Source organism: Pneumocystis carinii (genome assembly GCF_001477545.1).
Source record: "Pneumocystis carinii B80 chromosome Unknown supercont1.5, whole genome shotgun sequence".
Taxonomy (NCBI): domain Eukaryota; kingdom Fungi; phylum Ascomycota; class Pneumocystomycetes; order Pneumocystales; family Pneumocystaceae; genus Pneumocystis; species Pneumocystis carinii.
Window position 1 is genome coordinate 80,220 of NW_017264717.1, and position 25,745 is coordinate 105,964.

General features: G+C 25.2%; 13 protein-coding genes across 13 annotated transcripts; 7 read left to right on the forward strand and 6 right to left on the reverse strand.

The window, feature by feature from the left end:
• Positions 1 to 323: 323 nt before the first annotated feature.
• T552_01143 (hypothetical protein) lies at positions 324 to 2,084 on the reverse strand. The gene is made up of 9 exons (XM_018369735.1): positions 2,015 to 2,084; positions 1,852 to 1,963; positions 1,650 to 1,809; positions 1,529 to 1,602; positions 1,212 to 1,485; positions 937 to 1,167; positions 765 to 896; positions 632 to 719; positions 324 to 587 (listed from the first exon to the last, which is right to left on the reverse strand). The coding sequence occupies exons 1-9, from the start codon at positions 2,036 to 2,038 to the stop codon at positions 366 to 368; spliced, it is 1,317 nt and encodes a 438-aa protein (XP_018226379.1). The 5' UTR covers positions 2,039 to 2,084; the 3' UTR covers positions 324 to 365.
• Positions 2,085 to 2,799: 715 nt separating this feature from the next.
• Positions 2,800 to 3,633, reverse strand: T552_01144 (hypothetical protein). Its single transcript, XM_018369736.1, has 3 exons — positions 3,532 to 3,633; positions 3,199 to 3,485; positions 2,800 to 3,156 (listed from the first exon to the last, which is right to left on the reverse strand). Exons 1-3 carry the CDS (start codon positions 3,585 to 3,587, stop codon positions 2,846 to 2,848), a joined length of 654 nt encoding a protein of 217 aa, XP_018226380.1. The 5' UTR covers positions 3,588 to 3,633; the 3' UTR covers positions 2,800 to 2,845.
• A 5-nt stretch (positions 3,634 to 3,638) lies between these two features.
• On the forward strand, positions 3,639 to 5,851 carry T552_01145 (hypothetical protein). The gene is made up of 5 exons (XM_018369737.1): positions 3,639 to 3,819; positions 3,866 to 3,926; positions 3,974 to 4,064; positions 4,114 to 4,467; positions 4,513 to 5,851. Exons 1-5 carry the CDS (start codon positions 3,681 to 3,683, stop codon positions 5,803 to 5,805), a joined length of 1,938 nt encoding a protein of 645 aa, XP_018226381.1. The 5' UTR covers positions 3,639 to 3,680; the 3' UTR covers positions 5,806 to 5,851.
• A 66-nt stretch (positions 5,852 to 5,917) lies between these two features.
• T552_01146 (hypothetical protein) lies at positions 5,918 to 7,402 on the reverse strand. Its single transcript, XM_018369738.1, has 5 exons — positions 7,307 to 7,402; positions 7,190 to 7,257; positions 7,050 to 7,140; positions 6,183 to 7,003; positions 5,918 to 6,134 (listed from the first exon to the last, which is right to left on the reverse strand). The coding sequence occupies exons 1-5, from the start codon at positions 7,366 to 7,368 to the stop codon at positions 5,959 to 5,961; spliced, it is 1,218 nt and encodes a 405-aa protein (XP_018226382.1). The 5' UTR covers positions 7,369 to 7,402; the 3' UTR covers positions 5,918 to 5,958.
• A 75-nt stretch (positions 7,403 to 7,477) lies between these two features.
• Positions 7,478 to 8,306, forward strand: T552_01147 (hypothetical protein). Its single transcript, XM_018369739.1, has 4 exons — positions 7,478 to 7,817; positions 7,863 to 7,915; positions 7,972 to 8,072; positions 8,113 to 8,306. Exons 1-4 carry the CDS (start codon positions 7,529 to 7,531, stop codon positions 8,261 to 8,263), a joined length of 594 nt encoding a protein of 197 aa, XP_018226383.1. The 5' UTR covers positions 7,478 to 7,528; the 3' UTR covers positions 8,264 to 8,306.
• A 112-nt stretch (positions 8,307 to 8,418) lies between these two features.
• T552_01148 (hypothetical protein) lies at positions 8,419 to 12,052 on the forward strand. The gene is made up of 10 exons (XM_018369740.1): positions 8,419 to 9,259; positions 9,305 to 9,721; positions 9,765 to 10,085; positions 10,126 to 10,272; positions 10,316 to 10,585; positions 10,630 to 10,779; positions 10,819 to 10,938; positions 10,978 to 11,411; positions 11,454 to 11,589; positions 11,638 to 12,052. The coding sequence occupies exons 1-10, from the start codon at positions 8,465 to 8,467 to the stop codon at positions 12,004 to 12,006; spliced, it is 3,159 nt and encodes a 1,052-aa protein (XP_018226384.1). The 5' UTR covers positions 8,419 to 8,464; the 3' UTR covers positions 12,007 to 12,052.
• A 513-nt stretch (positions 12,053 to 12,565) lies between these two features.
• On the forward strand, positions 12,566 to 14,499 carry T552_01149 (aspartyl/glutamyl-tRNA(Asn/Gln) amidotransferase, B subunit; the record flags this gene model as incomplete). The annotated part of the gene is made up of 10 exons (XM_018369741.1): positions 12,566 to 12,716; positions 12,759 to 12,839; positions 12,908 to 13,021; positions 13,068 to 13,168; positions 13,212 to 13,470; positions 13,544 to 13,673; positions 13,718 to 13,760; positions 13,805 to 13,998; positions 14,043 to 14,161; positions 14,210 to 14,499. 10 exons carry the CDS (start codon positions 12,566 to 12,568, stop codon positions 14,497 to 14,499), a joined length of 1,482 nt encoding a protein of 493 aa, XP_018226385.1.
• A 650-nt stretch (positions 14,500 to 15,149) lies between these two features.
• On the forward strand, positions 15,150 to 16,186 carry T552_01150 (ribosomal protein S2). The gene is made up of 2 exons (XM_018369742.1): positions 15,150 to 15,384; positions 15,428 to 16,186. The coding sequence occupies exons 1-2, from the start codon at positions 15,195 to 15,197 to the stop codon at positions 16,141 to 16,143; spliced, it is 906 nt and encodes a 301-aa protein (XP_018226386.1). The 5' UTR covers positions 15,150 to 15,194; the 3' UTR covers positions 16,144 to 16,186.
• A 479-nt stretch (positions 16,187 to 16,665) lies between these two features.
• T552_04102 (hypothetical protein) lies at positions 16,666 to 17,802 on the reverse strand. Its single transcript, XM_018372153.1, has 6 exons — positions 17,774 to 17,802; positions 17,566 to 17,717; positions 17,373 to 17,492; positions 17,260 to 17,322; positions 16,987 to 17,216; positions 16,666 to 16,938 (listed from the first exon to the last, which is right to left on the reverse strand). The coding sequence occupies exons 1-6, from the start codon at positions 17,774 to 17,776 to the stop codon at positions 16,877 to 16,879; spliced, it is 630 nt and encodes a 209-aa protein (XP_018226387.1). The 5' UTR covers positions 17,777 to 17,802; the 3' UTR covers positions 16,666 to 16,876.
• T552_04103 (hypothetical protein) lies at positions 17,774 to 21,178 on the reverse strand. The gene is made up of 14 exons (XM_018372154.1): positions 21,009 to 21,178; positions 20,906 to 20,964; positions 20,761 to 20,861; positions 20,581 to 20,714; positions 20,457 to 20,531; positions 20,237 to 20,407; positions 19,758 to 20,192; positions 19,562 to 19,714; positions 19,361 to 19,516; positions 19,218 to 19,319; positions 19,044 to 19,173; positions 18,407 to 19,001; positions 18,292 to 18,362; positions 17,774 to 18,245 (listed from the first exon to the last, which is right to left on the reverse strand). Exons 2-14 carry the CDS (start codon positions 20,917 to 20,919, stop codon positions 18,091 to 18,093), a joined length of 2,292 nt encoding a protein of 763 aa, XP_018226388.1. The 5' UTR covers positions 20,920 to 20,964; positions 21,009 to 21,178; the 3' UTR covers positions 17,774 to 18,090.
• A 340-nt stretch (positions 21,179 to 21,518) lies between these two features.
• Positions 21,519 to 22,098, forward strand: T552_01152 (hypothetical protein; the record flags this gene model as incomplete). Its single annotated transcript, XM_018369743.1, has 3 exons — positions 21,519 to 21,644; positions 21,692 to 21,918; positions 21,968 to 22,098. The coding sequence occupies exons 1-3, from the start codon at positions 21,559 to 21,561 to the stop codon at positions 22,096 to 22,098; spliced, it is 444 nt and encodes a 147-aa protein (XP_018226389.1). The 5' UTR covers positions 21,519 to 21,558.
• A 38-nt stretch (positions 22,099 to 22,136) lies between these two features.
• Positions 22,137 to 25,041, reverse strand: T552_01153 (hypothetical protein). Its single transcript, XM_018369744.1, has 8 exons — positions 24,953 to 25,041; positions 24,661 to 24,905; positions 24,537 to 24,617; positions 24,295 to 24,494; positions 23,919 to 24,249; positions 23,681 to 23,871; positions 22,666 to 23,636; positions 22,137 to 22,619 (listed from the first exon to the last, which is right to left on the reverse strand). The coding sequence occupies exons 1-8, from the start codon at positions 24,993 to 24,995 to the stop codon at positions 22,183 to 22,185; spliced, it is 2,499 nt and encodes an 832-aa protein (XP_018226390.1). The 5' UTR covers positions 24,996 to 25,041; the 3' UTR covers positions 22,137 to 22,182.
• Positions 25,042 to 25,113: 72 nt separating this feature from the next.
• T552_01154 (ribosomal protein L35) lies at positions 25,114 to 25,478 on the forward strand (the record flags this gene model as incomplete). Its single annotated transcript, XM_018369745.1, has 2 exons — positions 25,114 to 25,343; positions 25,397 to 25,478. The coding sequence occupies 2 exons, from the start codon at positions 25,114 to 25,116 to the stop codon at positions 25,476 to 25,478; spliced, it is 312 nt and encodes a 103-aa protein (XP_018226391.1).
• Positions 25,479 to 25,745: the final 267 nt, after the last annotated feature.

Consider the following 25,745-nt stretch of genomic DNA (forward strand, 5'->3'; position numbering starts at 1 on the left):
CATTAATTATATAATTAATCGATAAAATTAATATGAATTAACTTAATTCTTTATGATTTTTTTTTTAAATTTAGATATTTAAATTATATTATACATATATAAAATTAATTACATATTAATATATTATTATACATAATATATATATATATATATTAATTATATAAAATTATAATGGAATTACTATTATATAAACATATTTTTGTTAAAAGTAATTATATATTTTTAAATAATTATTAAAGTTATTGATTATTTTAATATTATTTAAATATGTATAAATATATATGCAACATTTGTTTAATTATATAATTCATAAATAATACATAATAAAACTATTAATCAATATAATTTTTATAGAAATAGCATTTTTAACCATCTAAACCAAATTCATTTGTAAATTCAACATAACGTTTAAGATCATCAGAATTAACAGTAGGACGAGTATTTCTAAGAGCTTTAAGAAAATCATTCATAGTTAACACAGGTTCAAGTAAAGTATCAACAGTTCCATTTTCCCATGTCATCTCTTGTGCACCAGAAACACCAGGAGAACATGGTGTAAGAAGACGTTTACCATCAGGACAATTAACCTTATAAAAACAATTATACACATATTTTTCGATTATAAACTTACATAACAAAAATGAGTAGCAGTATAAATTCGACGTACTGGTTCCATAATAGCATCTCTAACAACGATAGCTATATCTGAACCAGAATATCTATAGTTATTTTAATAGTTAATAATAAATTTTGCAAAATTCTACCCATCAGTTTTATCTACAAGAATTTTATAATCATTAGCAGTCAATTCAGTTGGTACATCGCCAATATTCAATTTGAACAATTTTAATCTAGCAGTAGCGTCAGGTAAAGGAACATACACACGTCTTTCGAATCTAAAAAAAATTAGAAATGAAACATTAAAAATTAGATTACCTTCGACGAATTGCAGGGTCTAAAGTCCATGGTATATTAGATGCACCAAGTACTAAAATACCAGTAGAATCAGTGCCTACGCCATTCATTTGTACTAAAAGTTCTGTCTTTATTCTTCGTGAAGCTTCACTATCACCATCATTCCTGATACCAGCAAGAGCATCAATTTCATCAATGAATATTATTGAAGGTCGCATTTCACGAGCCATTACAAATAATTGTTTAACAAGACTTATAAAATTATTTTTATATAAAACAAAATAAATATTTTTTACCGTTCACTTTCACCCATCCATTTACTAATGATATCACTTGAACTCACAGAAAAAAACGTAGATTTGGCTTCAGTTGCTACTGCTTTTGCTAAATATGACTTACCAGTTCCAGGAGGACCATACAATAATATTCCTACCCATGGCTTTCTATTACCCTTAAATAGATGAGGAAGTTTCATTGGTAATATAACAGCTTCCTTCAATGTTTCTTTTGCATTATCCAAACCCGCAACATCATCCCATTTAACATTAGGACTTTCGGATATTAGAGTATCTTTTTAAAGTTATATGTTATCATTATTTTCAAGAAGATTCACTTGCTAACGCATTTTTAAGCTTTCTTGTATCAATGTCATTATCATCATCATCACTATCATCATCCTTCTTATAGCTAATAGTAACAATATAAGTATATTCTATAAATTTATAAACACTAACCATTTTTTCCCTAAACTAAGCTCATTTCCACTAGATTTCACCAAATTATGTTTCTTGTTTTCATTGTTTTTTTGAAGATACGCTTTTAAAGCCTCTGCCCTATCAAGATATTGAATTACTTTATCTCTAATAAGATTCTTTCCATTTTCACTTTTTTCATCTACTTCTAATTAAATAAAAATGATATTAGAACATAATTTACATTTAAGCGCCATATTAAAGCATTCCAAGGAATTAACATAAAGCTTATATGCTTCATTATATTTATGTGCGTTGTCTTCTTCAATAGCCTTTTTGACAATACCAATAGCTTTCTAAATTTTAAAAGAAAACATAAAGATAAAAAACAATATTAAGTAATATACCCCCAAAAAATCAACGTTAGACATTTTTTGGTATTAATTATTACCCTTTTATTTAAAACAATAATTCAACGATTGAAACTTATCGAAATACAAAATTTAAAAAAATAATCCATATTCAAATTCTCAATAATTCATATATTAGTATATTTTTTTATATTTATATTATATTTTGCTATTTATTAAACTAATTATTTAATAAATATTATACTATTAAAGTTTTATCAATATTTTGCATAGAAAAGGATTAATTACTAAAAATGTCTCTTGAATCAAAATTAGAAAAAATATCAAAAGACTATCAAAAAACTCATGATGGCAAATTATTAAGAAATTTATAAAGCATATCTAAATCAGTTTTAGAACTTTTAAAAATAATAGAAGCACAGCAAAAACTTAATTCACAACTACAAGAAAATAAACTTGTACAAAAAGTTTAAGAAATTGTTTTTTTTTATTTATATATGACGTTCTTAGGAATTTTCTATTTTAGAAGATGATGCAGTTATTTATAAATTAATAGGGCCTGTTCTTGTAAAACAAGATAAATCGGAAGCCATTTTAAATGTAGAAAAACGTTTAGAATATATAGGAACAGAAATGTAAATACAAAACACTATGAAAAAAAATCATTGATGAAAATAGGAAACGACTAGAAACTCAAATAAAGAAACACAATAAAACGCTGGAAGAACAAAAACTAGATGTATGTATTACTATTCTTAAGTAAAACATTATTTATTGTCTAGATAACCAAACTTCGAAACCAACTTTAAAACAATATGGTATTAGATTATTCATATCGTTAAACACATTATATTTTATTTTATATGTTTACATGTTATTTTTTTTAACTTTCATTTTTTTTCTATTATTCTTATAATCACCATACATATGTTTTTCAACAACAACGCTTCTTAAATGTATATCATCAGCATGCGAAAATTCAGTATTTTTAGAATGCATTTTTAATTCAGATATTCCAATATCACCAAAATTACCGTCAAATTCTTTTGACTTAAATTGCGTTTTTAAACTTCTAAAATTACGTTTTAAGGAAGGTGTATTAGAAGCTATAAGTGGTATTTTGGGGATCCTTTCCATTACAGTAACAGTGGTTTGATCAGCAAAATGAAAATTCTGATCTATAATATGTTATATATATTTTAATATTATTTTAATATTACGTATTTCATAGATATTACTCCCATTCGAAGAAAATATTAATCCAAAAGAATTATCCATTATTGTTTCATTATAACTAGAATAAATGTTATCTGAACCTTTAATTTTTATTTCTTTAATTTTATTAGAATCAAATATTAAAGCATCAATAGAAGACAATGATAGTTCCTGAGGAAAACGAAGAAGAACTATTTTCTTATTATAAAAATATTCTTTTGAAACTAGTATAGGTTGTAAAAAATCAGTTTGTTCAAAATCAATAGGTAAGGAAAATTTCGTTTTTGAAACCCTTTAAAAAATAATTATGAAAAAAAACATTATATCTATAAACATACGCAAAAGTATTTTCAAATGATGGATCTGAATTATCAGAGTTCGATTTTAATTTCATTATAATTTTATGATAATAATAAAAAGCTAGCGTTAATATACATTTATCAGTATATTTTTTTAAAATATTTATAAAATCAAAAAAAAAAAAGAAATGACATTAAGTGCTTTAGCAGCTCATAAAAAATACAGATCTATAAACACTGAAGATAGAAAAATCAATAGTAATTACGAAGAAGTTCAAGATATAACTAAAATAGAGCAAAATAATAATAACTATATAACTAATAATTGCAAAATATACTATTTTTTTCGGAAACAATTCTAATATACATATAGTTGATTTTTCTAATTCTGATATCGCATTAAAAAATATAAATGAAATATCAATAAAAAAAAAGTATATTTAATCATATTTTTATTTACATAATAATAATAATAATATAGTCTACAAATTATATCAAAACCAAGTATTAATAAACATTTTTTGGACAAAAATGGCTATACAGTCGAAATTTTTGGATTTTATGCAAAAGAAGTATGTTAAAACAACATATTTTATTTCTTTTATTAAAAACAATACATAGAAACTTATTCTTCAAGGATTCTATGAATTCAAAGTAATAAAAGGGGTAATTTCTATAATGTCATCAGAATTCGACTCTTCTAATACATCTCAATGGTATCGTATATTTAGCCTATCAACACATTCAATACCAGTAATTTCTTCAGTATTATCAGATAAAAATTCAATTGAAACGAGTTGTTTTATACATTCTAAAGAGATATGTTCTTTCATACGAATGTTAGATAGTTTTTTAGAATCTATTATATGTGTAAGAAGTATTAACGATAATTTAATAAAAATTAAGAAATTTCATACATTTAGTAAATATATATGGGAACCAAATGAAAAAAAAGAAATGAAAAATACATATAATGTAATAAAATTATAGTTTTATATAGAACATTACTAATTTATGTAGATAATTGATGATTTTTCAAGTTATCCATTGTTAAACATTCCAGAATCATGGTCATCTGCAATAAATATTATACATTCTTCAAATTTTGATAATAAAACTGCAAGAATCATAATTTGTGGACCAAAGTTATCTGGAAAATCAACATTTGCAAAAAATTTAATAAATAAATTTTTAACAGGAAGATATAATGAACATAAAGCAATAGAGGGAATTAATTATATTGAAACGGATCCAGGACAACCAGAGTTTTCGCCTCATGGAATAATTAGTTCTCATTATATTAAAAAACCTGTTATCAATCCATCATTTACTCATTGTACTCTTCCATCACTTACGAAAGCACATTTTCTCGGAAATATATCACCACAAAATAATCCAAAACATTTTTTATTATGTGTTAATGATATATTTAATACAGATAAAAAAAATGTTCCTACTATTATCAATACTCCTGGCTGGACTAAAGGTATGGGTTTGGAACTCTTAAATGAAATCATAAATTTGTCAAATTGCACATATCTTGTATATATCGGCTCTAAAACTAATGTCGAAATTTTCGATACCGAATTAATACTTCCATCATCCGTTAAACTTCTTACTCTTCCATCTGTTCGAGAATTTATTAATACATGTGGAACAGTAAAAATTAATACAGCAGATCTGCGAGCGCTATCCATAATATCATATTTTCACTCAATAAATATATCAGAAGATAATTGTCATACAAGCTGGGAATTTGATTCATATCTTTTAGATATGAAACCTTGGATTGTAAAATATGATGGTGATTTGAATGGTATTGACGCAATATCCATCTTAAATACTACATTGGATATAGAGGAATTTTACTATGCCATAAATGGAACTATCATGGCTTTTGTAGTTGCAGATAATATCACAGAAAATAATGAAAAAACATGGGAATCCATTATTACAAAATCTAAAGACCGTTTACCTATATTAAATACGGAGAAGAATCCTATTGATCCTAAAATCAGTCAATGCATAGGTCTTTGTATTTTAAGAGGAATATCAAGGAAGTCTAAAGAACTCCAAATTCTGACACCCATTGATACTTTAACTTTAAATAAATATTTGAATTCCAATAAAAAAATTATTCTGGTTCGAGGAAATCTTGAACTACCTATTTCTCTTATGATTAATTACAAAAAAGATAAAGATGCCAAAATCGATTGGGATAAAGCACCATATCTTAGTTTGGAAAATGAAGGATTAGGTTCTAAAGTATGGCATCCTAGAAAAAACATAGAACGCCCAGCTATGCGCACATAAATATAAAACATACTTCAATTATCTAGCCAAGCTTTATATGCATATTACAAATATATTATTTTATTTCCTATAATTTATACTTTAAATTTCCAAAAAATTTGCGAATTTTTATTACTTTTATACTTTAGAATATAAAAAACAAATCAAAATAATTTAACTAATAAAATCTGACATATTTTCAGAAAAATCATCATTATTCATAACACAGGATATAATCAAACTACTATTGCGGCAAATAGCAATAATACCTTTATTTGCATGCCAGCTAATATATGAGTCTTCAGGTTTCAACATCTCAGATAAAGGGAGCTCAATGTCAATTAAATCAGCTACTTATTTCAGAATCCTAAAACCACAAGACTTTAGTTTTAACTTACTACTAGTAAAAATATTAACTAATTTTATATGTGATGTTAATGATATCATTAAAGATCTTTGTAAACAAATTGCAAAAATATCAGGATATCCTGGACGAGATATTAGCTGTTTGACATTTATTTGACTACCGATTCGTTTTTTAATAGTTGGAAGAATACTTATATTATCACTTTTCCCATGAAAATCCCAAAGGAGCCATGACCCATCAGTAGTTGCAGCAATAATTCTACCAATATCATCTTTATTACCTACCCAATCTACATCAGCAAGACAAACAGTTGAATTAGACTTGATAAAATTATAAGGTGTCAATCCCGCATATAAACTTATCAGCCATTTTCCACCTGCTTCTACCCAATCTAAAATCTTTATAGTTCCATTATATTCACCAACCAATAATCTTCGAGGGTGAGATCTATGAAATTTCACACTAATTACAGAAGATCCAGTGCTATAAGCAGATAATTGAGGTGAATTATCAGTCATTCTCCATACTATTACTGTACAATCATCACCTCCAGTTGCAACAATATCACCCGTAAATTCAGTCTCATCAGCTTTAGGAATAATATTAAGATAGGTAATATCAACGTCGTTAATAAAATCTTGATGACCCGATGTTCCACCGAGCATTACTATTTTTGGATCTTTAGTTTTAGATGATAATTCAAGAAATCGTGCACTATTTTCTTCGCATCCAATAGCTAAAGCTACATAATTTTTTTCGGAATCTATAAGATCTACATATGTAGCGGGAGAAAAAGCAATTGATGTAACCTTAGTTCCTAACTGGAGATACAGAAGTTGCTGAAGACACCAACTATAAAAAACAATAAAAAATGTCTAATACGCCTAAAATTAAATACCTTTCTTTAAATTGTTGAAATTTAGAAGCATCGCCCAGTTCATCAATCTCAGAAAATATTCTTCTTAAAAGCATTATTCCCTGTTTACTTCCTATAAAAACACTAATTCAATTCATTTATCCGATCTACTTTATATTTACCAACTGCAAGTAAAGATGATGATTGTTCAAAAGGACAAAATTCAACTACAGAGCCTGGAATATCATATCTAAAAAACAATATTAACAAAAAAATAATAGAATAAAATTTTCACAGACACTGCAGTCTTATGTTTTTGATCAAAATAACTAGACACAGGAAAAAATATTACTGATTCCATAGACCAATTTTTTTACGCAATTCTAAAATAAACTTTTTTTTTTAAAAAAAAGAAACGTTTAATAAAAGATTATAATCACCTAAGAAACAAAATCAACTCTTTGTAATATCCAAATAAGCAATATATTCAATATAAGCTTTATAAAAATAAAGGGTATAAAATGCCAAAATCATATACAAATAATAATAAATATGATTATCACGAAAATATGTCGTTTGAATTAAATGACCAAAATAAAACTAAATACAAATGTTCATATTCTCAAAAACAATTAGAATCCTCAGGGAGCCGTTCTGAACCAGAAAAACCGAATTTTGGACTTTCAGGAAAGTTAGCAGCAGAAAGTAATCATATTAACGGGATACCATTAAAATATTACGAACCATCTGAAGCTCATAAACCTGATAAATCATGGCAACTATATGTATTTAAAAATAATGAACAAGTTGGTACGTTTTTATATTATCATTATAATTATTGTTGATATAATATAGGCATTTTTGATATTGATCAAAAAAGCTCTTATCTATTAGGAAGAGATCGTTTGGTATTTTTTTATTGAATTTATTTTCATAAATACATTTATAAACTAATATAATACAGGTTGCAGATATTCCATTAGATCATCCATCATGTTCAAAACAACATGCAGTTATCCAATTTCGCCAAATAAAAACCAAAAACACTATTTTAGAGCATATAAAGTATAGCTTTTTATCAATATTTTCATACTAAATTTCTTAGACCTTATATTATCGATCTCAAATCAACCAATGGAACTTTTCTTAATAATGAACGTGTTCTTGATAGTCGTTATATTGAACTCAAACCAAAAGATATGCTTAAATTTGCAGATTCAACTCGAGAATATATTTTACTTCATGATAATATTTAAACAATTATATATTTTTTTACTACAAAATATTAATATATTTAACTATATTATATTTTTTTATACATTTATTTTTTTATCCTTATTTCAATATTATAATTTTTCAAGAGTTATAAAAACTATCAAAACACCGATATATTTATAAAAAAATTAATAATGTTTACAAGATAAAAAAACATAATAAAAGTTTTAATTGAGAGCATAATGTCATCGTCCTTATCATATACACCTTATGAAGATCGAACAGTGAACGCATCACATTTATCACTTGGATCTCTTGAACAAAGTTTTCATCCAGAAATTAGTACATTACCTGTATCATCACTAAAACATTCAGAAATATTGAAAGTAGATATATGTCATAGGGATAAAAATTCAACTTTATTGGAAAATACACTATCTATAGATTTAACTCCTATTAACAATTTTGAAAAAAATATAAACATCAAACAAACAAAGCATGAAAATATACCTTCTATTTCTTATAATAAATCTCTGTTAATGAAACATAAAAAATCATCTATTTCGGATATATCAGCATCATCAGATTATTCTGATGACAGTGAAACTAGTACTAACCATGATCATGAACAAAAATCACTAGCAATTCTTGAAAAAAGTCTTCCAATTATTGATGAACAGGATCAAGATATACAGATAATATCATTACTTCCGTCATATAATAGTCTAGAAAATATTGAAACTCCTATAACACAAAAAATATCATCTCAATTAATTCCTACTGATACGACTATTGCAACAAGAATTAATGATATAAAAATACCTGAAAGCACAATAAAAAGCTTTAAAGAGCATATAGAAGGAATGAAAAAGGCACAAAAGCTAGAGAAGCCAGGTGCAAGACTTACTCTTCGAGAGCAAAGTAATGTTATTGATAGCTTACGTAAAGAAAAATGGGATCTTCAAATGAAAGTTTTCTTTCTTCAGCAATATCGTGATAGATCAAGAGATGAATCTGTAGAAGAAATAATAAAACAGGTATTCTATAAGAATATAATTTACTGTTTTTAATGACCCCATAAGAATATAGAACTAGCAACTACTGTACGTGAACTTAACAAAACAAATAAAAACTTAAAACGTATAATTAGAGACATGGAAATGCATAATCAAGAGAATTCAATTGATGAAAACAATGAAAAATATGAAACATATGAAAAAATGCTTGGGATATTGCAAGATAAAATTAAAGCATATGAAATCGAAGTTGAAAGACTTCATGGATTGTCTCCAAATAATGCAACGAAAGTATTTGATGAGTTTATAACTAAAGGCGTTAATAAAACTAAAAAGCAAAATGAAGAATTAATAATTAAATCAAAAAATTTAAGATCTAGCAAAGATCAATTTTATCAAAAAACCCAAGACTATAATGATGAAAAATATAAAGTTTATCAACTAAAAGATAGCGGAAGTTTCAATAATATATATGATATAAAGGTTTATATTATTAGATTTATACAACATTATTAATTCATAATAGGTTCATAATGAATTACGAGATTGTATAGCAGAATTAAAATTTAAAAATCAAACATTAAAAGAGGAAAACAAAAAATTGAATTTAGAGCTCGAGAATCTCGATGTTCTTAGAGAAAATGAAATGATTAAACTTGAAGATAATTATAATGAGGAATTAGACAAACTTCATAATCTTCTCAATGAACTTAATAATGAAAACGAAAATATAAAAATAGATAAAGTAAATATTCTTAAAGAAATTAATGCACTGTCTCAGGAATATGCAACTTTTAAAACAGAAGCGGGAGTAGAAATCCGTGTAAGAGAAGAAGAAATGCTTAAAGTATGCATATAGTCATTAATAATTAATGCTTATGATTTAGATGGCATCTGATATTGAAAATTATGAGGAAATTTTAAAAAGGAAAAACGACTATATAAATAATCTTTACCAAAAAATTGAAGAAGCAAATATTCAAATAAATAAATTGATCCATTCGCATAACGAAACTGTTCAAGATTTAAAAGAGGTATTAGCTTAGAAATTTTAGTTTTAATTTCTGATATTAAAAGAAACATGCACATGCAGAAGCAATAATTAATAATCTTACTCAGCAGCAAGAAGCTTCTCTTAAAGAACTAAATTATTTTAGAGAAAATTCGGAAAATCCTTTTGAAATATCAAAATTAAAAAAAAAAAATCATATGTTAGAGCAAAGGATTATTCAAGCAAACGAACAAATAGAATATTTAAAAGGGAATTTTCAGTTAAACAAATCCGAATACAATTCGAATATTGAAATAATTAATGAAAAAAAAGATTTGTTACACGAAGATAGAAATGTATATTATATATATTATTCATAATTTTAATTTAACAAAAATAGGAATCTAAGGCCATTGATGACCATTATCTTTTATTTAAAGAACTAGCTAATGAAAAAATAAACACTTTTCAAGAAACACAGTATGATTTGGAGAAGTCTCTAAATGAAGTCTTAGGTTTTAATTCATTAAATATCAATGAAATAATCATGGTATTCCCCTAACTATATAATAAACATTGACCGGTTTAGACTATTAAACAACTAAAATCTGATTTATTAACTTCTCAGGAAAAAATAGAAGAATTAAATAGCAATTTAGTAAAAAAAGATAAGATTTTGAAAAATAAGGAAGAAATGTTAGAATCTATGGTAAGATGATTTGTTTATTATTTAATTTTAATATTTAAGATTCATGAAAATCAGCAAATTTCAGAAAAACTAAATAAAGAGATTTCTGATAAAAAATATGCATTACGGCAGCTTTCTAAATTAACTATATCTACAGAATCATCTAGATCCATACTAACGAATCGCGAAAATAAAATTGCCAGTTTAGAGCATACTAAAATAAAGGATAGTAAAATTCTTACTGCATTAAAAAATCAATACAATAATCAATTATCTGAACGCAACAATCTTCTTATGATATTTTGGAAAAGACTTTCAGCTCTCTTGAATTCAGAATGGATACAAAACATACAACTATCAAATATGGATGCATCAAATAACTTTTCATATTTTAGTAAAAATTCAACACTTTGCATTAAACATATTGAAAAATTGGTTCATGATTTTCCAATTAAATGCAAGGAGCTTGAACACAAGCTACTAAAGGAATATCAGTATAACTTAAATATTTTACTTTAAAACATTAACATTAATAGAATTATTGTAACTACACTTGAAAACAGAACAAGACGTATATCTCATCTGGAAAACTCTCTTAAAGAAGGTATTTCAAATCAAGCTATACTGAAAAAACAAATTGTGGATCTTAAATTAGAGAATCATGAAATTAAAGTAAACATTAGAATATTATACATTATATATATTAAGCTAATAAACTAGTCTGAACTACATGAAAATATGAAAAATAAACAAACAATACAGTCATCTATAAGTTCTAAACAAACTATTAATTCTGCAAAGTCAGATTTATCAAAAAAAACTCTGGATTCTATAAAGGATAGAAAATGGATTATGCGATTAAAGGAATTGGAAAATAGATTAAAAGCAGAAAAAGAAGCCCGTATACGTGATCAAAAAGGTGCACAAGAACGGCTCGCAGATTTCCTGCATGAAAATAAAGAACTTAGAGAAGAATTGCAAATGGAAAAAGATGTTTTACATTCTAAAGCATCATCCGAATTATCTGTCCAAGAAATTGGAATAGAAAAATACCCGGAGTATATTAAAACTAAATTGTCATTATCTTAGATTAAGAAATTAACATGTATTCATTATAAACATTAATTAAAACTTATAAATATATACCAATAATTAAACATGTAAAATTAATATTAAAACATAAACTAATCAATGTTTTGCCACTTGTTTATTTTATATAAATATTATATTTATAATAACTATAAAACCTCGATTTATTCATTGCCTTTTTACGATTATCTTAATATTATATAGAATATTAACATTTTAATAAAAAAACATAAATCTTTGAATATTCAAACTATATAGTTTTTAAAATCAAAATAATATATTTTATAAAAAATCTTTAAACTTTTAATAAGAAATTGTTTTGTAAGATTTTCTAGAAAAACGCGAATTGTCCTAAAACAAAACCCAAATTGAAATTTTAACGTAATCTTTTAATTAGATGATCGTTAAAACTTTATTTTATAAAAATCATAAAAATAAGTTAAAATATTTCAATTTCAATTAAAATATCTTAACATGAATTATTTATAGCTATAACAAAATATAATTTTAAAAATTATCAATTTAAAAATTTTATAGACATAAAATACAGACATAAAAAATGAAACTATCTACAATATTTCTAAGGAGCTCTACCCGTAAAAATAAGAAAGTTTATAAATACTATAGTACCATACGATCCTTCAACTTAATTCCAGCAATTGGTCTAGAAGTTCATGCTCGATTAGCAACTTCTACAAAATTATTTTCGAGTAAAAAATACAATATTTTTTATAGTTTTAATTATAATTTAGAATCGAAGAATGAATCCTTTCAAACTCCTAATTCTTCAGTAGACTTTTTTGACGTATCTCTTCCTGGTACGCAGCCAGGATGTTATATTATTTATTTTTAAAAATCTACTAATGGAAATAGAAGCTAAATAAGACCCCAATCCTTCTAGCTATTAAATCTGCATTGGCCTTATCATGTGAATTTCCAAAAAAATGTTCTTTTGATAGGAAACATTATTTCTATCTAGATCAGCCTTCTGGATATCAAATTACTCAACATTATCGTAGCTTTTATTTTCCATCTTTTAAAAATTGTCTCATGTATATAAGATCCTTTAGCTAGAAACGGATTTATTAGGTTATACAAATCAAATGAAAAAAATCAACCCGAGCTACTTACAGTTAAAATTAAAGAAATACATCTTGAACAAGTTTATACATCATTAACTAGAAAAAAAATGTTTATTGTTTTAGGATACAGGAAAAGTTTCATATCTACTTAATCCATCAAGATCATTAGTTGATTTTAATCGTATGGGATCTTCATTAATCGAAATAGTTACTACTCCATGCCTTTCATCTGGAAAAGATGCAGGAGAAACTTTGAGAGAAATTCAATCTATTCTTAGGAATATAGGTGCTAGTGATGCAAATATGGAAGATGGAGGATTGAGATGCGACGTTAATGTATCAATTGGTAATCATCCAAGATGTGAAATTAAAAATTTAGCAAGTATAAAGTCAATTATTAATGCAACAGGAAAAATATATCTATAAATATTATTTTAATCTTTTAACAAATTTAGATTATGAAATCAGACGACAAATTTCTGCTATTAACTTAGGCAAAAAAGTTGAAAAACAAACACTTGGATATAATATAAAAAAAAAAGCCACAATAGGGTTAAGAAATAAAGAAGATACTATAAGCTATAGGTATATTAATAAAATATATCCATATATATTTATTTACTACATAGATACATACCGGATCCAGATCTCCCTGAAATTGTGCTTTCAAAAGTACAACATATAAAAATGCATAAATTAGTAGCTAAATTATCTAGAAGCTATTAGAAGAATGTAAAAAATCTCTTCCTGAACTTCGAAATGTTATTTTTCAAAAATATTTATCATATCCTTATGAATTACCACTAAAAACGATTAAAACTTTAATTGAAAATCATGCATTTGATTATTTTGAGAAAATATTAAGAATTTTAGGGAATCCAGAAAATTATTCAAAGATAACAGGAAACTGGTATCTTAATATTTCAATATTACTATTATAATAATAGAATTTAGGATTGTTAATAAACTTATAGGACAACTTAACATTCGAAATATTCCATTTAAAAAAAATCCAGTTAGACCAGATCAAATGGCTTCTATTATTGAAGCTATCAAGTTAGAATATATTACAGGTAGCTTTATAAATTTAAAACATTTTCCTATTTACAAGTTTTATTTAGATGTATCAGCCAAATATATTATCCTAAACATAATTAATGGCGATACACGAGAAATTTATGATATTATAAAAACGTTTAACTATGAACGTACTTCTGACTCATATTTAATGCTAGAAACGTGCCAAAAAATAATAAATATCCATAAAAAACAAGTTGATCAATATAAATCAGGCCAAAATAATGTATTAAAATGGATTTTAGGAGAAGTTATAAAAGAGACACAGGGAAGATTTCCAGTGATAGAATTAGAACAATTATTGCAAAAGATTATTAATAAAAACAATATTTAATAAATAACATATTTATTTATATCAATTGTATAGTATATAGATTTATCAGAATTTAAAACTTAAATATTGTCTAATTAAATTTATTCAAAGTAATCATTTTATATATGCAATTATTTTAAAAATTATCAAATATGAAACTAAACTTATTTATTTAAGTTTTGAAAATATGCAGAAAATAATTATAATTTTAAATACATGTTAAAATATTTATAAATATACATTTATTATATTTTATGAATAAAAATTTCAAATTCAGCATATAATTTCAAAATCTCTAATATTTATATTGGTTTAATTATTTTTTTTTCTTCAAATATTAACATACAAATGTCTATTTGTCTCAATGCTACATATCCTTTAATTTTTTTTGTAATTTTAGAATTTTAAATTATAAAGTGTTCTTTTAAAAAATTAAATTTTTAAATTATAGAACATAAAGTCCTAATTTTACAAAATCATAAACCATTTTAATATAAAAACGTAAAACATTTCAAATATTTTGTTTTTTAATATTTTTAAAGTATAATAATAATTATAATATTTAAAAAATTACTTAAATTCCAACTTAGTAGTTAATACTATCAAAAAAAACAAATTATAATAATTAGATTTAAAAATATCATTATTTTTAAAGATCAAATACATTTATCCTAATATTTATTATAAATTAACGTTTTAATTTTCGGTATAATTTTATGTTAACTTTTTCTATAAATTTCTTGATAAACAAAATTAGAAATACCAAATTATTCATAGACTCATATAATCCGACTTTTTTTTCAAGTTTACCATTTCAATTATTTAAAAATAAATTAATAAAAAAATTTGCAACACAAAGGCGAACATTATCAAAAAATGAAATTCAAATAATTAAAACAAAATTATGTATATTCTCTTAAAATAACTTTCCTTATCTAATTTTTTATAGCAAAATCAAACAAAAATATCGGATCTATATTAATAGATAGATATCAGCCTCATAAAAATATCCATAACCCTTTATCGCAAAAACATTTAACTTTATCTCTTCTTCTTTCATCTCAAGTCCATATAGGCCATTCAACATCACTTTGGAATGTAGCAACACATCCATATATATATGGAATTCGTCAAGGAATTCATATAATAAACCTGGATACAACAATTACTCATCTTCGTAGAGCATGCGCAGTGATTTCTGGTATAGCAGCAAAAAGGGGTATAATTCTTTTTGTAGGGACACAAAGGAACCAAAAAGATTGTATAATAAAAGCAGCAAAAAGAGCAAATGGATTTCATGTTTTTGATAGATGGATACCAGGAACCATTACTAATAGGCATGAAGTTCTTAAACATGGAAAAATGAAAAAATCTTCCATTATAATAAATGGCAAAAAAATAACTCGAAATGATGAGAGAATATATCATTTTTCAGCTTTACCAGATTTAGTAATCTGTTTAAATCCCATACAAAATAAAATTTTACTACACGAATGTGCAAAAGCTCATATACCAACAATTGGAATCATAGATACTGATGCAGATCCTAAATATGTAACATATCCTGTTCCTTGTAATGATGATAGTTTGCGTTCTGTTGAAATGATTGTTGGCATTTTATCATGTGCAGCAGAAAATGCAAAGGTTAAAGAAAATCAGAAATAAGTTAAGCATTAATCAAAAAATACTAACAAAATTCGAATTCAATTAATTAAATAAATTGTAATTAGTTTCGTTTTAAAATAAAGACACTCTACAATTATATTTAAGATAATTTTGAATAAAAAAAATCAATTTAAACATAAAGCGAATATGATCTAATTTTTATAGTATTATATATCAAAAATAAATGTCCAATAATTAAATGTTTAAACAAAAAGTATCAGAAAAATATTCAATTATCAAAATATTTTTTTGATATATATTGAAAAATAAGAATATAAATAAATTTTTAATTATAAAAACTAAATAATATAAACAATATACGAATCTTTCATATAAAAAATTATAAATTATTAAAATATTTTAATATCATAAAATAAAATCTACAAATTTTTAAAACATGAATTCATATTTTATATTAATAAAAAAATATCTCTCCAATTCTTTATATATTCTAAATTTTTTAAAAGATAATTTATAAAAGATTAGCAAAATCATATTAAAAAATTCTAATTTTACAATTTTGCACATTTCTAAAATCTATATATTTTATCAGAATTTAAATTATCTTATATTGTATAAATATTTTTAATATAATAGGTAAAACAAAAATCCGAATTATCAATATTACATTGTTTATTAATGATAACAAAGCAATTTTCTAATAATCTAATATTTAAAAAAATATTATTAACAAATCAATATAATCAATATATAAAACAAACTTTTAATAAATTTATGATACTATCCTCATATATTCATCATAGGTACATTCAGCCTTTGATCCTTGATATCTTACTACCTTCATATTGACATGTTTCCAATCAAAAAGATCTCCATTCATACCAGCCTTTATGAAAAGGTTATTTAATGTCTCTTCTTTGCTCCAATTTCTCTCTTTAGCTGCAAATAATGTCATTAATAAATAAAAATATAAAAAAAAAATACCAACGCATGGAAGATACGTCGCACTCATATACTTGTTTTTATGAAAAAAAGATATCTCAAGACCATGAATACCAATAATCCAGTCCAAAGGATCCTCAATAGTTTCAAAATTAGTTAATAAAGTTACACTAAATAATATGAACTTAAATCATTATAATTAAATAAACTTACCTGCATTCAAGAAAACAAACTTCTTGTTCTGAAATAGGAGGAAAACGAGTATCATCTAAAGCTCTAAAAGGGAATTAGTTACAAAAATAATAGAAAAAAAGAAATCAATTTACGATGTCAAAGCATAATAACGTAATCCATGCTTTAGTGGCTGAGGCTTAAATGTACCAATACATCCTCGCAAACTCTTATGTCCAGAAGGACTTATTATATTCCAGGTTACAAACAAAGGACTATTTTTAATCAGTTATTTTCCTTATAAATTTGATAGTCGATTTAAAGAAATTAGTAGTCTTAATAACTCACAATAAAATATCATTATTCAAAAATAACCTATTAATTCGCATACGAGAAGTATCATTGTCATCTTTTCTTATTAATTTCCGGTCAGAAACATTATTTTTATTAAAATAATCAATAAGAACATCAAAACAATAAACGCAGTGAGAAATTTCAGCCTTTTAAAATAAAACCATTTAGTCTACAAATTCTTATAATCCTATAGCTTACTTGCCATAAAAGTAATATTGTAGAAAATAAGAGCTAAAAATGTATAGAAATTTAAATGCGACTCTAAAACTATTTTAAATCAAATGCAAGATTAAATTTAAAATTCTAAGTTTAACAAAAAATACGAAGTGGTTAAATATATTCTTTCTAATAAAAGTCTGGGTTCGATTCCCCGTTCAGGAAGTACTTAAATATTAAAAACAAATTTTTAAATATTTTTCTGTACCAGTCAGAAATATAAGCAAATAAAATTACATAGCAAGCTCCTTTATACATGTATAAAATAGCAAAAATAAAATAATAAAATAAAAATTCCAAAAATCATTTCTTTCTAGAAAACTGTCGATTTACCAATTGTAATATTTTTGACACATTAAATTGAACGTACTCAAAATCTAAATATTGAACATTGCTCTGCTGCATTTCAAGAAGATCATCCAGTTTTAAATCTAATTCTAATAGCCCTCTATCTCGCCCTTATCAATAATTAATAATTGTACAAAAATACACATAATAATCTACCTTTATAATGTAAAGAAATAACAAATGTCCCTGGAAGAGGAGACATAATAGTAAAATAAATATTTGCTCTTCTATTAAATATCAGATAAAGAAAAATAATATTTAACAAATAAACCTATCATCAGGAACATTACTTTCTGCTATAACCAATTCCTTTTCAAGCTGAAAATGAGTATATTTGTATGGTCCTAACACTTGCTGCTTCTTTTGCTTTTTTTCTTTCCCACTGAGAGAAACAACACCAACACCACCCATTACACCAATTTTACTTTCATTACGTCCGGAATGTATTCGTACATTATGTAAATATGACTTATATTGTTCCAACTGACTACGTAAATACTCATTATGATCTTCTATTGTTTTATAAACAGATTCTAGTGATTCTGTTTCACGCAAAACCTCTTCATAAAGAGACCCAAGATGAGCAATTTCATGTTCCACCTCTTCTGCAAGAGGATTATAAAAATCATTAGGATCAATAAGCTTCAATTCCGATAGTTCCTTAAGATATTCTATAGCTTTTATTCCTTTGCGTACCAAAAGAGTATCTTTAAATGTAGCTGCAGTACTTGCTATTAATAATAAATTTAAAGGAAGCTTAACAATTTTGGAATCCTGAGGAAATGATCGGATAATTTGAACGAAAATAGACTTCGCCTCAATAAAAAGAATATCTGTTCGATTAATATCTAATGACTCATTTAAATCTATACTCTTAGCAATTATAATAAATTAAACAAAAATAATACTTGTAATAAAATTCCCCCATTTACTATATAAAGGTAACTCAATAGTCCTATTTTCGGACCTAGGCAGCAAAGGTGGAGCTGATCCTAATTTATTTATTAAAATCCGTAAATGAGAATCTGATTCAGGAGCCTAAATAATAAATAAAAAAATATAACTAAAAAAGTAAAATATACCAAAATATCAAGATATTTTTCTAGAAGACCATGGGTACCATACATTTCATTAACAGTAATATGCAAAAACAATCCCTTCGAAAGTGCAACATATTGATCCATCTATATATGATAAATGAAATAAAGCAAAATAAAAATATAACCTCTAAAGTTTCATAAAAATCACTCACTTCACATAAATCATTTAAAAACTTATTTATTCGTGGTTTATTCAAATCAATAAAAGATGATAAAGATGCCATATATGGTTCCTTATAATAACTAGGTTTATTTGAAAGACTTTGAAGAATTTTTGCAACCTACAAACATAAATTTATTAATTAAAGATATAGAAGAAATATTACAAGAGTTAACGTCCGTCGAAGATGTTCTCCTGGAGAACCATCAATAATCATATATGCATGTGGTGTAACAATAGCCGGATTTATAAATCGTAAAAAAAAGAAACCGCCTATAAGAGAACATATGGAATAATCGGAAGCATCAGGATATTTACGCTATAATAGTAAATACTAAACTCAACTTCTAAAAAATAAATACCTTGGTAAGATTGCGAATCTGTTTGCAAATCCAACGTATGCCATATGGAACAATATCAATAGAATCAATAATAACATTTAAAAAAGAATCAGCAATTTCCATAAGCATAACTATACGAGGCTCGATGATAGCAATAACAGCCTCATTAGCAGCAGCAGTTTCATATGGTACACTGCGCCCAAGATCTTCAGGGAGATGACCAGTCTCAGACTCGATCTTCTTAATCATCTGATCATAAACTTTTAAAGAATTAATTTCTAAGTTAATCTCATCATGTTCGTAAAGATGTTTAATGCGCTCGGAAAGAATAGATTTAAGATATGATTGACCAGGACCACGACGCGTATAAGTAGTCATCATACGTGAAATAGGAGTATTAGATCGAAGAAGAGAAACAAATTCAGTAGCATGATCAAATTGGGAAGAAAGTACTGACTAATACATAGTAAATATAAATATACGCAGACATAAAAAATAACCTGAAACATCGTAAGGAGAAGATGTTCTTCACGACTTTCATATTGATTTCCATATATAGTAAACATAACTGTTTGAAGAAATGAATCAATCTCAGAAAGAGTAACGAGTCTACATAGAGTTGCTATGTGACGAGGTTCTGTTTGAAGAAGAAAAAACAAATTCCCATATTTCTAACAATTTTAATCAATATAAATTTATAAATAATAATAAAAATTTCACTTGTAATTTCCGATCATCAGGGAATACACCTTTCTGAAGCTCTGAAGAGTCATCAAGATGCCCTGCCATTTCATTCTGTTAAGAAAATTAACTTCAAGTTCAACATTCAAATAGAAAATAAAACCTCATCTAGTGCCATACGATTTTGTATTAAAAGAGCAATACGAGAATCAATATAACGAACATCACGTTCAAGAATAAAATTTTTCTTAGATTGCTCAGAAATACGAGACTTCAACTGTCTTAAATATTTTTGAGCTTAAAAAATAGTTAAACAAAATTATAAAATTCTGCCTTTACATACCTTGACTAAGTTCGTCATCGACATTCTCATTTCCATGAGATGCCATTGATAAATATAAAGTCACCGTACTATATCTTTTGCTCACTCGCTCCATACTAAAACTTCTAATCTAAATAATAATAAAAATTAAATAACAATGTTATACACGTCCAATTTCATGCGCTAATCCAAATATCTGAATGATTAAACAAATAAAAATAATTCCTATGACTTTTAAAACAATCCCTTATACATAAAACTCTACATACTATTGTATAAGCCTAATAAGTAAAAATAATCTTAAGAACTTAATTCATAAATCAAATATAAATGCAATTTGGCGTTTTCGAGATACGTGGCTTTAAGATTTAATAAAAAGGGTTAGGTTTAATTCTTTTAAAGAATTACTCAAAGAACTATATTAAAATAATAAAAGAAGTAATTATTTGCTTTTTACTTTCCAAAAATATTTATAACAAATTTTAGAAAACATAAATAAATATATATAAATAAATATATATAATTTCTTAAATAATAAATTGTAATTTAATATTCATGAAGTAATAAATCAATAGAAGAAAATTTAAGAAAAATTGCTAAATATAATAAAATTCAAAATTTTATTTTTGTATATTTTCAACAAAGATATATAAAATTAAATATATTTAAATATTAATGTTTTAAATTTTTTGTTTATAATAATATTTTTAATTAAAACATTTAATAAAAGCTTACTGACTATTATATTATACAATTCCTTTAAAATAACATAATTTATTAAAATAGTAATTACAAATCATTTGATAAAATTTAAAATATATGAAAAGAAAAAAAAAAAAAAATAAAACATGTTCTACAAAATTAGAAAAATCAACACTTTTAAATACAGATTCAAGTTTAGGAATGTTTTATCTATTTAATTAATATCAAGTAGCTATTTTAAATAAAATAGTTACTTAAAATTATCAATATTTAAACTAACTATATATATAGACAAACTTAAAAATGAAATAAATGATATTTTGAAACCTTTAAAATCAAAATCAAATATAAAATCCGAAGATAAACAAAAATCTATAAAACTTAATACATATGAACTTTTTGGATCAAAATCCCAAATAAATCTTAAAAGAAAAAATGAAGAGGTAGATTTTATAAATTTAAAAGGATCCACAAAACGTAATATACAAGCATTTCATATTTTGAGCTTTTATTGAATTTAAAATAGATAGAAAAACTGAAGAAGGATTTACAATATACAACGAAGAAGAACTTGACATTGGAAAGGGTAAAGATACACCTATGTGCCCTTTTGACTGCAAGTGTTGTAATACAACAGAAAAATCTTATCATTTCTAACGAACTTTTAGGCTATTAATATATATTATATGTCTACTATTTTAATTAAAAAATATATGATTCTTTTTTATAATATATATATTCTTATTTCCCAAAAACCATGCTACGAAGACCACTACTTGGTGCATTTTCGCGTTTCGGCCGCTTTAATTGTTTTTCAAATTGATTAACACTAGTATTCGTAAAAAGTTTAATATTTTCATTTTTTAATTCATAATTGCTATTTAATTGATTAAAAAAAGAAGGATCTTTCTCATAATCATATGGTTTCGAATCTCCATCACAATTTAGAAGTTTCCCTTTTAATTTAGCTTTTTTGTTCGACTTTCTTTTTTTCTTTTTTTTTAAATTACCAGAGAAATTATCCAGTAATAGATTCCTACCAAATTCATTTAGAAATTCATTACCTTCATCAATAGTGACATTTTCAGATTTATTTTCAGAAATTTCAAATAAACGTTTTTGCTTGCTTCCCAATTTTTTAACAACAATAATATCATCACTTTGATCTTGTTTTTGCTCTAAATCTCTCAACAAATGAATAATAAAAAACAGAATAAGTATCACCTTTTTCTATAGATATATTATCAATTATATCATATTTTTTAGCAGATATTTTATCCTCATCAACAGATATACGATTATCATTATCAACAGATATACAATTATCCACATCAACAGATATACGATTATCATTATCAACAGATATACGATTATCATTATCAATAGATATACGATTATCATTATCAATAGATATACGATTGTCCACAATCATTTTTTCTGAAAAAAAAGGCAATGATACAACTAATTTCATATTTCTCAATATCCCCTCTATGATAGATAATCTTGAATCATTGAGATCACAATTCTCAATAGCTTTGCCCCAAAGCAGAGATGTTTCAGCAACAAGATAAATAAGCTTTTCATTAGCAATATTATTTTCAAACAACTTATCATGATTTATAGAATTGACATCATCCATTATAAGAGATTTGTCAGAGGTATCTATATCCTGAACTTTAGAAGTAACTTCAGAGCTATTTGATATAGATGACTTTTCCAATTCATCTTTTGCTAATTGAATTATTTTAACCATTTCATCCACATAAACACGAACTAAAGGGGGAACATTATTACAAATAGCAAAAACAGAGGCAGCATCTTTTGGACAATTTATAGCTATTTGAGCTAGAATATGATTCGGTAAAACATATCTAACGCTTTCATCTTCTTGCCTAGCAACTTTATCTCTCCATTTGTGCAAAGCTATAAGAACTGATACTTGCAAATCACATGTTAAACAATTACTCCACTTTTGAAGTATACTTTTCCATCCATCTACACCTGATCCATCTACATCATATTTATCTTTTTCAAAAACCTTTAAAGCAACATTATTAGATGCAGAAAAAACTGATAACAAAAGATTTTGAGTTAAGGTAGATTTTAGTAATAGCTCATTTTTTAAATGATCATATATATAAAGTAAAAAATGAGTATCCGAACGTGCATAAGAAAGCATTTCTTCAGGTAAAGGACTAAAAATTACTATTTATTAAAAAAAATAAAGAGAACAATTTACCGTATTCTCCAATCTGCTAACTGGTATCGTTTATCAGTATTAAAATTAACATACTTTTTTAATAAAAATGCTAAGCTATGTCCTTCGAATCCTAAAATCTTTGTTGCATGATATGTATCAAAAAGCCCAACAATATAAAGTCCAAAATCCCTCTGCAACCATATTATGTCCATAGATGCACCATGAAAGACCTAACAAAATAAATCATACCATAAAAAATAACATAAAAACAAACAACCTTTATAATATTAGGGTTTGTAAAAACTTCATTCAAAATTTCCAATTCTTCACGCAATTCTAAAGTATCAACTATCCAATCGGCTCTCCTAGTACTAATTTGCATTAAACAAACAAATCCTTGATATGATCGATAATCATGATGCTCTAAATCAACAGCAATTTCCGTTGTATTTTTTAAATCTTTAAGCATTTCTTCTAAAGAATTAACATTGTTGACCCATATAGCCTTAGAACTATCAAAAGAAATAGGGTCTACAGGCGTTTTTTCTTTAAACAAGTCTTCAGAATATCTTATATTATTAATTTCATATTCATATGGATGAGGTAAACTTGTTTTATAATTAGATCACAACCTCAATAATATTTATCCTTACTTGCCGGCTTTATATCCTTTATCATTGCTTTCTAATATACAATCCTCTAATGGCACAAGAGCATTAGGCTTAACTGTAATCTTCCTTTTCCAAGGTGTATCTGAATTATTATCAGGAACAACAGAAAAGCGAAACTGAGGCCTTGAAATATTTTCGTCATGAATAAGCTTATGTGCAAGCTGTTTTTTCTCTTTAAAAGTCTTTTTTTTAAATTAATCACGAACATAAGACATTTTAAATACCTTTAAAGATTTTGATATATTCTTCTCTGTCTTATGATCAGAACGTCTAGAAAATTCAATAAATTCATCAAGAGAAATATCCTTTAAAATTTAAAATTTTAAACAATACAAGATATCAACATACTGCTTTTTCGAAAAGGGAATCAATAACATCTATTATATCCAACCACTTATAATTGAGATCATCATGATCTTCAATTTTTCCAAACCCATCTGATGATACTGAATGAAGCAGATAATTAATAAGATCCAAAAATCGTTTATTACAATTAGCCAATGAAGAAGCAAAATATGGATCCAAAGAGCAATAAAAATTAATATCCTGTGATCCAATAACAGTTACAGCCTTTGTCGCCGATATAAGAGACTCTAATTATGTCATCCTTTCTAAACCTTTACTTTATCTTAAAACATACCATATAATTGATCTTGAAAATTCGAAAACAACGCAGGGTCCATATAAACAAAAAATAACTATCCGTCAAAGGATATTACGCATTTATATCTTCCTGCTTTGAAAACAATCTTTTTTCAAAAAAACTTTTATCTCATGTCGAAACAATCCTAACGTTGAATTATGGTATTTTTATTTAAATGTTCAAAAATCAATATTCATTTAAACAATCTAATAACACCACTTTCAAGAGTCATTACAAATGTATATAAATCTAAAATCATAGTAAACAATCTTAAAACACATTCTGGAACAAAAAAACGATGGAAAGCATTATCTTCAGGAAAATTTAAAAGAAGAAAAGCAGGAAAATCACATTTAAATTCAGGCATAATTATGAATATAGATTTTGCGTGAAATATCTCACTTATTTTAATACAGGAAAAAGCAATTCTCGACTAAATAGACTTGGAAAAGCAACATATGCTGATAAAGGAAAATCAGGTGCACAAACACAACATCTAAAACGTCTTCTACCTTTTGGATGATATTTTATTTCTATTTAGATATAAAATAAAAAATATCTTATATTTTTTATTAACTTCAAATTATTAATTTATTAAGACATTTAAAAAAAAAACAAATATTTAAAATATTTAATTAGATGTCTTCATAATATAACTATTTATATAAAAAAATTTAATATATATATATCTTATTTATTGAATTATTTCTAATAAATTAAAATATGATCATTTCTGTAATTTTTTTAACCGAATTTAATATCTAAACTTTTATTATTTAAAAATGAAGAC

Coding starts and splice junctions, on each gene's coding strand:
- T552_01148 (XM_018369740.1), top strand. CDS start 8,465: ATGTCATCGTCCTTATCATATACACCTTATGAAGATCGAACAGTGAAC. Junction 9,260..9,304: donor TAGAAGAAATAATAAAACAG/GTATTCTATAAG, acceptor TGACCCCATAAG/AATATAGAACTAGCAACTAC. Junction 10,780..10,818: donor ATATCAATGAAATAATCATG/GTATTCCCCTAA, acceptor TGACCGGTTTAG/ACTATTAAACAACTAAAATC.
- T552_01145 (XM_018369737.1), top strand. CDS start 3,681: ATGACATTAAGTGCTTTAGCAGCTCATAAAAAATACAGATCTATAAAC. Junction 3,820..3,865: donor TAACTATATAACTAATAATT/GCAAAATATACT, acceptor ATATACATATAG/TTGATTTTTCTAATTCTGAT. Junction 4,065..4,113: donor TTGGATTTTATGCAAAAGAA/GTATGTTAAAAC, acceptor AACAATACATAG/AAACTTATTCTTCAAGGATT.
- T552_01144 (XM_018369736.1), bottom strand. CDS start 3,587: ATGAAATTAAAATCGAACTCTGATAATTCAGATCCATCATTTGAAAAT. Junction 3,486..3,531: donor TCATTTGAAAATACTTTTGC/GTATGTTTATAG, acceptor TATTTTTTAAAG/GGTTTCAAAAACGAAATTTT. Junction 3,157..3,198: donor GAGTAATATCTATGAAATAC/GTAATATTAAAA, acceptor AACATATTATAG/ATCAGAATTTTCATTTTGCT.
- T552_04103 (XM_018372154.1), bottom strand. Junction 20,193..20,236: donor TTCTCCTTACGATGTTTCAG/GTTATTTTTTAT, acceptor ACTATGTATTAG/TCAGTACTTTCTTCCCAATT. Junction 18,363..18,406: donor AGTAATGTTCCTGATGATAG/GTTTATTTGTTA, acceptor GATATTTAATAG/AAGAGCAAATATTTATTTTA.
- T552_01146 (XM_018369738.1), bottom strand. CDS start 7,368: ATGGAATCAGTAATATTTTTTCCTGTGTCTAGTTATTTTGATCAAAAA. Junction 7,004..7,049: donor TTTCAACAATTTAAAGAAAG/GTATTTAATTTT, acceptor TGTTTTTTATAG/TTGGTGTCTTCAGCAACTTC. Junction 6,135..6,182: donor AGTTAATATTTTTACTAGTA/GTAAGTTAAAAC, acceptor TGAAATAAGTAG/CTGATTTAATTGACATTGAG.
- T552_01150 (XM_018369742.1), top strand. CDS start 15,195: ATGTTAACTTTTTCTATAAATTTCTTGATAAACAAAATTAGAAATACC. Junction 15,385..15,427: donor AATAATTAAAACAAAATTAT/GTATATTCTCTT, acceptor AATTTTTTATAG/CAAAATCAAACAAAAATATC.
- T552_01143 (XM_018369735.1), bottom strand. CDS start 2,038: ATGTCTAACGTTGATTTTTTGGGG. Junction 1,486..1,528: donor GCTTAAAAATGCGTTAGCAA/GTGAATCTTCTT, acceptor AACTTTAAAAAG/ATACTCTAATATCCGAAAGT. Junction 1,168..1,211: donor TGGATGGGTGAAAGTGAACG/GTAAAAAATATT, acceptor TAATTTTATAAG/TCTTGTTAAACAATTATTTG.
- T552_01153 (XM_018369744.1), bottom strand. CDS start 24,995: ATGGACCCTGCGTTGTTTTCGAATTTTCAAGATCAATTATATG. Junction 24,618..24,660: donor ATTCCCTTTTCGAAAAAGCA/GTATGTTGATAT, acceptor TAAATTTTAAAG/GATATTTCTCTTGATGAATT. Junction 24,495..24,536: donor ATATATCAAAATCTTTAAAG/GTATTTAAAATG, acceptor TTTAAAAAAAAG/ACTTTTAAAGAGAAAAAACA.
- T552_01147 (XM_018369739.1), top strand. CDS start 7,529: ATGCCAAAATCATATACAAATAATAATAAATATGATTATCACGAAAAT. Junction 7,818..7,862: donor TAAAAATAATGAACAAGTTG/GTACGTTTTTAT, acceptor GATATAATATAG/GCATTTTTGATATTGATCAA. Junction 7,916..7,971: donor TATTAGGAAGAGATCGTTTG/GTATTTTTTTAT, acceptor AATATAATACAG/GTTGCAGATATTCCATTAGA.
- T552_04102 (XM_018372153.1), bottom strand. Junction 17,323..17,372: donor CGTTATTATGCTTTGACATC/GTAAATTGATTT, acceptor ATTCCCTTTTAG/AGCTTTAGATGATACTCGTT. Junction 16,939..16,986: donor TAACCTTTTCATAAAGGCTG/GTATGAATGGAG, acceptor ATATGAAGGTAG/TAAGATATCAAGGATCAAAG.